Source organism: Limulus polyphemus, unplaced genomic scaffold, assembly GCF_000517525.1.
Source record: "Limulus polyphemus unplaced genomic scaffold, Limulus_polyphemus-2.1.2 Scaffold1644, whole genome shotgun sequence".
Lineage (NCBI taxonomy): Eukaryota > Metazoa > Arthropoda > Merostomata > Xiphosura > Limulidae > Limulus > Limulus polyphemus.
Window position 1 is genome coordinate 104,222 of NW_013667254.1, and position 8,411 is coordinate 112,632.

Consider the following 8,411-nt stretch of genomic DNA (forward strand, 5'->3'; position numbering starts at 1 on the left):
TATATATACTATACAGACTATACTCAATATATTCATGGACAAAACTTTATTTTATTTTAGTAAAAGTACTTCACTAAGAAATATGACTTTTTGTATGTGAAAGACTTGTAATATTAACTGAAAGGCTGCCAAATTTTGTGAAGATATACCTAATATATTGAGAGTTATAAGTATTAAATTTATGTCAACTTTAAACGAGTACAGAAGGTCACGTGACTCAGTCAGATTGACCAACCCCGTGTTGGAAGAGTTAACATCTGGGAAAGAATGATCATATCTTTAAGCAGGTGTTTATATTTTTTTGTCCATATATAGTCCAACCTGTATAGTTGTTGTGAAATACATATTAAAAGCCAACACATCAAAAGAGTTGTTGTTTTGGCATAAAATTTAATTAAAAGAAAAATGTAAACCACTAAAACTCGATTTGTGTTTGTAACAGGAGCTGACTGACAAGATGCTGGAAATGCTAGAAGTTGTCCCCACAAATTTTCAGTGTGATATCATTGCATCCATACCAGATATAATCAATGATAGTGACCATTCTGAAGTAGCAAGGAGACTCTGGTAAAAAAAGAAAATCAAATTTTTACAAAGTTACCGCTTCTTAATTTGTCAAAAATAAATTTGTACTGTGATGTATGTAATAAATATAAATGTTCTTCATTTGTAATACTATTAGCACCCACTTGTTTTACTACCTTTATAAGTACTGTATATGACTGCAGAGTTTGATCTCTACCATTATTTAATAGTGACTTTAGCTTTCGTTTCTTTGGCTATATGTATTATAAATTAAACATTTACTCATTCTCCATATACATTGCTGGTAGAGTTAAATCTTTACTTCAACTCAGCCATCACTTTCTTGCCATAATTATGTTTTTGCTAAGCAGCTTCAGAACTCCATATTTCTGGTGTACAAGATGATGCTGGATGTTTTGAGCAAATTCAGTGTATTCCTTTGAGATTCAGTCTAGGATGGTACTTTTGTAAAGAAATTCTTAGAAGTTATTTTTAAACTGTGCTAACCTGCTCTCTGGGTAATCAATACAACCACAAGTTTTTTTTTTGCTCTTCAAACACTACAGACAGCTCAATGAGGCATAACTTACGTCATAAGTGTGTAATAAACAACTTTACAAAGTTTTCATCTCAGTTGAACTCTTTGTTTATTAAAAAAATATACTAAACCTTAAGATATAGTGATCTACTATAAAAACATGTTTACAAGATTAGTGTACGTTACAGAAACTAACTTTTGATATAAAAATGTGACTTTTAAAACATCACAAGGATGGAAACAAATAATAATATCGCACAGGCATAAAGAGAAATTTACTCATTAGTTTAATGCAATGTTTTTAACTTCATTCACTAAATCCATAAAATTCTTCCTCATCTTCATCTTCACTTGAACTACAAAATAAATCTTTCACTTGGTCATATGTAATATCGTCATCATAGATGTAATCTTCATATTCATCATCATTAGTACCAATACTGCTGTTACTAATGTTTCTCTTTTCAGTAACTTTTTGCCATATCATCTCATCCTCTGTCCCATCTTAACTTGTTGGAGATTCTGCACTTGAATGATCTTTGTATAGCATCAACATTGATCTCTTTCCATAATGATTTGACCTAATCAGCTACCATTGGCAAGCTGGCAGCACGTGCATTTCCTGTCGCAGTGAATGTACATTCCCCTTCAAGCATCACCTTTCACAAAGTTTATCTTTGAAGGGCTTGTTAAGACACATCCAGAGGTTGCACAAGACTTGTCAGACCACCTGGTGTTATAGCTAGAACTGTATTGCTTTCAATATATACATAATGTTCAACAGAATTAGCAAAATGTGTGCTGAAAGAATCCCACATAAGAAGACTTTTTCTCTGCCCAATGCAAGCCCCTTGTTCCAATCTTTTCATATCCAGAGCTTCATACCATTCTTGTCTATCCAACCTTTTGGATGCACATGTACATCAACACCATTTGAAAATTTGTTTTTAGGCATAGGCTTCAGTCTGGTTCTGTCAACCAAACATGCAAGAGCCACTGTAAATCTCAATTTCTCTTGTCCAGTTGTCTTTGCCCTTTTTTATTTACTGTTTTGGATGATGACATCAAATCAAACAGATGTTTCATCTATATCCCCTATCATGCATAGTTTAAAGACGTATTATTTTCTTTTCTCAATTATATATTGCATGAGTTTTGTCACCTTTTCTTCAAGGTCCTCAGGTAACTTTTGAGATACTTTAGTCTTTTGCCTCAATGTTAGACCGTTGCTGTTCATAATTCTTCTCCACCATCTCGTTCCATCTCTACAGTCGTTTATGTTCTCTTTTTTTTTTTCACAATTGATTTTCCTTTTAAACGAATCTCGTTTCTTGTCACCACAAGTCCACTTTTTCTTTGATCTTCTACCCGATTATGCAACTGTTCTTCCAGCTTTGGCCATGCACTCTTCTTTCCTTGACTGGTGCAGTTGTTTTAATGCAGTTTTTGAGTCCTTTCTTTGATTTTCTCCAAGATCTTACCACTTTTTTTTCATAACACCATGTTGACGGGCCGCTTCACAGTTGTTGGTGCTTTCAGCTTGAACAATAACTTTCAGTTTAAATTTGGCAGGATAACTGTCTCTTCTTCGTTTTTGCATCAGGGTGTTTTTTACAAAAAAAGGAAAAACTTGTGCACATGGGTGATCAAAAAAATTTAAACAATACCTAATATTAGTAATATTTTAGTATGATGGATGAGATCAGTACATTTCAAATCAAAAAATTTTTGGTTAATTGTAAATAGCATGTGAGATAAATAACTTCTAGTTATGAAGAATCGAGACAAATGATACAATTATAAATATTCTATTGTAATGCAGGTGGAACGATGTCAATGCACTTTATCAAAAAAGCAATCAAAAGCAAAAGGAACAATGCAGTTTGGTTAAATATGCTGTTAACCAGAGAGTTCTTGCTGGAACTCTATCTTTGAAACTATATATAAGACAAGGGGTAAAATCAGGCATTGTTTTATGAGTAAAATGTATCGTCTTGTACACCAGCAAATATGGTACTTCTTATTTATGTGATATCCATATCTTTAGTTATATGTAGTTCCAGAATGGGACTTTTGTTATGGTAATTTTTATTGTGTTAAGCTTATCTTTCAGTTGATATTTCTTATTTCAGTGATCTCCTTCTGGAATCCCGAGAATTAAGGATTCCTATATTGGACACTTTATCCAACTTAAACATACCATCAGAGACAGTTACAGAGGTATAATTTAATAATTTGATTTACAAATTCTTTTATTTATTGTGTTATATATATAGAATTTATAATATAGAGCATGTTAATATATAAGAATAAATACCAATATAGCAATAAATGATTACCCTTGCCGTGTTATATATACACCACAAAATTTGTGTTACAGTGTCATTTGTTATATATATTTATTTAATTTGGAGTTTAAATTTTAACTTTTCGGAATTGACTAGAAACACCTCTTCCAATTTGTGACATTTATATTACTAGTTTTTCCTTTGTCATTGTGCTTCTGTCATTTTTTTCTTACAGTTATTTGTGGAAAAGTTTGCCCATAATTATAAAACTTTACTAGCCGTGACAACCTCTCCATAAGTTTCATATTAATGATTGTTTATATCTGTCTACAGGTGTGTGTGTGTGTTTAATGTGTTTTATGTCTTTAACTCCGTTTACCATAAATTTCCTAAGTGATTATTGAAGTGGATAATAATTATCAGTTTTAATTGTCCATAATTGCACAAAATGCTTAGGAAAAGGTCATAAGTGGTTAAATTTTATCTAAATAGGAAATTATTTATACTTTGTTCAGTGATTTATCTGTGGTTTCCTGTATATCACGTAGCTTATTGTCAAAATAGTGGGTGCAAATGATTGGTCCAACAGGCCAGATACGATTAACTTGTACAACTGAACCCTTTGTTAAAAGCTAAAGTACTATATATGCCAAGAAAAATTCACCATTGAAAAAACGAATGAAATACCTATACAAACATTTCTTGTTATTTGAAATAGAGTATATTAAATAAATGCTGGAAAACAACTTAATAGAAGCAGTATTGCTGTACTCCACAAACTTGCATAGTTGACAGTTTGTACCAACAACTTGTAAATGTTTTTCCTAATTGACTAGAAAGTTAGAAAAAACTTGCCATTAAGTATTGAGAATTGTGGTGATTTTATGTGTATGATTAAGTGTAAGTAAATTATAGACAATTATTTGTTTCCACACACTTTGTTTAATATTAATTAGTAATATACATTTCAGTGAACTACATATGAAATATGCTACACTTGCTGACTCATGTTCTCTAGTCTCTACACACATTTACTTAGTCATAATGGTTTTGTTTATTGAAAGTAATGGTTCTCTGCTGATGGTCGAGAAAGAAAAAAATTGACTTGGTTAAAATGATATAGCCATGTAAAAAACTAGTTTCTAAAGTTTTGATAGCTTTATGAGGGTTTTTGCATTTAAATGTGAATAAATTGGAGAATATACAATGAACAGTAACAAAAATTTAAATCTCTTTTTGTCATTGAACTAAATTAGAAATGTCTGGAGTATGGTGTGAGAAGAACTGTTTAAAACCATTAATACCTAATATTTTGTTACATTTTCTTCAGAGACACTCACAACCCTTTTAAAGTATTATTTACTCCATTGTGATTGAGCTTATGTAAAGCATGTATCTCTTTATGGTAACTATAATGCAAAATTTCGTGTTTATAAAATTTTTTTATTGAAGTCGTAAGATTACTTCCATTTATTTGAAATAACTTAATATCAAAGCTTTATGGTTGTAAATGTGAAATATAAAAAAAAAATTAAGTTTTTATTGAAAACAATTGAAAATCATTTCTTCATTCTTAGTCTCTTTAGTCAACCTTATCCCCTTGAGGTGGATTCCTGTACATGGTGAAGGGACCTCCCAGGAAAGGTTCTGTATCTTCAGCTTACCTCCTCTGGGATCTGAACATCCACCCATGCATTTGCCATACGTGACATCCCGTGAAAGGGAGGAGAGGATCCTGGTAGTTGAGGGGTGTCATTGATGGGTCAGTTTATATCAGTGGTATTTCAACACATCACTTTGGTTTTTAATTTCTATAGACGGGTGGCCCTAGGTTGGCTCCCCCAGGGTCAATCGGCTGGTCCTGTTGGGATAGGGTCAACTAAGTACCAGTGGTAGATGTTCTCAATGGGTGTTGTGGACATTGTGTCTGATGTTGGTGCTTGGGTATAGTGCTCATAAAACCCTGGTGTCTCTACAGTGCTCCATTTTGGCATTGTAGTGCATCCCCTTGTAGGACTCCATGGTGGGTGTGATCAGTGGGTACTAAAGTTTCTCTATTTTGTATGGATCTTGCACCTAGTGTCCCCCCCCCCCAAAAAAAAACAATTAAAAAACAAGTTGATTTGAAAGTGACCATATTTAGAAGGCTGAACAGCAGTCACCATCCCAATTTGCACCTGCACCTTGTTTTTTTATCCTGCATTCTTTATCTGATAAACCTTTAAGGCAACAGTCTCTCTCTTTTTTTTTATTCAGACAGGATTAGAGGGGCTTGCTGTCTCTCCGAAGTCAGTTAAGAAGCTACGTTATGAGGATATCTTGGTGGGAACCCTTACATCAAACACAGCAAACTCCTCCTGAAGTCAAAGGCCATTGGGGATATACGTCTTGAGGTTACTCCCCATGCTACTTTGAATTCCTCACGAGGAGTTATTATTGAGAGGGATTTACAAAACATCCCTGAGTTGGAGATTCTCACTGGTTTTTCCAGCCAAGGAGTTTATTCTGTGTGATGTATCTCCACTCATAAAGAAGTAATTATGGTGCCTACCAAAGCTCTTGTATTGATGTTTACATCACCATGTCCACCTGCAACTGTCAAGGCAGGTTATCTGAACTGTAAGGTACAGCTTTATATTCCTAACCCTCTCAGGTGTTTCCAGTGTCAGTAGTTTGGACATTCTAAGGCATCTTGTCATAGTTCTTTGATGTGTGCTCATTGTGGTGGCAAAGACCATGATGCCTGCAAGTGTCAATTGGACTCTCACTGTGTCAATTGTGGTGGTTCTCACCCCTCTTACTTTTCATCTTGCCCTAAGTGGATAGAGGAAAAAGAAGTACAACGTTTACGTAATGTAAACAACATTTCTTATCCAGAGGTTCAGAGATTGTTGTTCCTCTTTTTGTCTTGGACATATGCTGCTGCACTCCATTTCACTGCTACAGTGGGAGTGCAGACAGATCTTTCTGTACCTCCAACAGAGTCTTTCTCTCATTGTGTAAAGAGCCTTTTACCCTCTGTGGATGCAAGAGTTTTCAAGTCCATGTCTTCTCCTGTTTGTGTCCCCACTGTTGCATCCAGTGACTGTTCTGGTCCATCTCCGTTGGCCTCAAGGTGCAGAACCAATATTTGGTCATGCCCTCAGTCTCTGGAGTCTCCATCCTCTGATAGAGATCTGCCCAATGGACCCTGGGCAGGTTCCATGTAGGTCGACAGGCCTCTTTTTACTAAAGAAAACCATTGTGGTCACATACAGAATGGTTCTCCACCCAGTTCGCTTTCAGTTTAATTTGGATGATATTAAGGCCTTGATTGATTCCTATCATTCCATGTGTCTTTCCTGATACTCTCATCTTTTGGCAGTTTTATTTATAGTGGAATGACAGGTTGTGTGATGGATAAGTTCATGGAGGTGTAGCACTGCTGGTTGACCAGCATATACCCACCTTATCTGTGCCACCTGATACACCTTTGGAGGCTGTAATTGGCCATATCCCCATGGGTCATATCATCACTGTTTGTTCTCTTTACCTGTCTCCAGGAGAGACTTTCTATCAATTAAACCTTGATGCTCTCATAGAACAGTTGCTGTTTCCCTTTTTCATCTTGGGAGATATTAATGGACACAATCCCTTTTGGGGTGGTGCAGATATTGATGGGAGGGGTCATTCTGTGGAGTGTATGCTTTCAGATTACAACCTTTCTCTCTTCAGTACTGGTTCTTTTATCTATTTTCATGCACCTAGTTAGTATTTTGCTGCTACTGATCTATCTATCTATTCCTCTTCACTTTTTTTTTTCATTTGTGTTGAAAGGTTGACAGTGACCTATGGGGCAGTGATCATTGTCCTATCCTTTTGAGGGAGATTGGCCATGGTCATTGCCACCCGATCCGAGTGCCATGGTGGAAGTTGGAGCAAGCTGACTGGCTCTCCTTCACTGTTCTTTTGGAATTTGATCCTGCTTTCATTATTCTTCCATCTATTAACGACTGATATTTTTATTTCAAAATTATTTTAAACTGTGAATTTCTTAATAATTTTTTATTCATTCACTACACTTTGTTTTTTATATTCTTCATTTTTCAGACTAGGGCAACAGTATTAAAAACCTTGCCATCAGTTGAAATTGAAGACTTACCAGTCGTCATTAAGTTTGTTTTAAACAATTTGAAACCTGAAGATGCATTTGAGGTTTGTGATGATCAAAAAAGCTAATTTTGTTTTGTAATTGCATAAATGAAAATAATAACTCCTTAATGTATTTGTTTCTTAAGATGATTAAAAACAACCTTTAACTTTCTTGACCTTGTTTATTTTTATCAGTATGTGCAGATATTACAGAAAATTTACAAATAAGTTATGAAAATATATTTATTGCAGATGATGAAATCACATGTAATAGTTAAGCACAGGCCTTAGTTAATGGTCTAATCATAAAAAAATTCCATTCTTTCAAAGTCTATTTAGTAGGTAAAACTTTATCATGGTTAGAATGTCAGACTGTGGATGTGAGGTTCTGTGTTTAGAGCCATGTTACTACCATAAACAGATCATACTGTGCATTTTGTGGTTGTGGGTGAAATATAAGAATGGTGATCAAATATTATTATTAGATTAGAGTAGTCCAAGAGTGGTGGATAGTGTTGACTGTTTACCCTATAATCTATTACTTTTGATTTTATTATTTTCAATTTTTAATATTTATTGTTTTAATTACCTGTTTTTTATTTATTTCTTTGTTCTAAATTATATGTTATCAAACAGGGAACATTTTGTCAATTTAGTTTTAATAATCTTTTAACATGTTAAAGAACAGTTTAGGAACTGAAATGAAATAAGATAAACTATTTATCCTTTGTCATCTATAATTGATTTTCAAGTAGAAAGAGCCAAGACATGTCGTTTATTTTTAATGTAGAGTGTTTTTGTATGAATTTTTTTTAACAGACTATCAATTTTTATCTTAAACAGATCATCAGTGAACTCCGTAACAATTTAGATTTTAAAGCTTCATTTCCACCAGCAAATTCTTCAACCCCACGAAAAAAGAAAAGCTT

At 34.1% G+C, this 8,411-nt stretch overlaps 1 protein-coding gene across 1 annotated transcript in view; it reads left to right on the forward strand.

Moving 5' to 3' along the window:
* LOC106464417 (Fanconi anemia group D2 protein-like) overlaps positions 1 to 8,411 on the forward strand; it is a 159,553-nt gene that overhangs the window by 49,065 nt on the left and 102,077 nt on the right. Inside the window, exons 8-11 of the mRNA XM_022392124.1 lie at positions 443 to 567; positions 3,196 to 3,283; positions 7,441 to 7,545; positions 8,326 to 8,407. Of these exons, the coding sequence (XP_022247832.1) occupies positions 443 to 567; positions 3,196 to 3,283; positions 7,441 to 7,545; positions 8,326 to 8,407 (400 nt within the window). The remainder of the gene's footprint in view (positions 1 to 442; positions 568 to 3,195; positions 3,284 to 7,440; positions 7,546 to 8,325; positions 8,408 to 8,411) is intronic.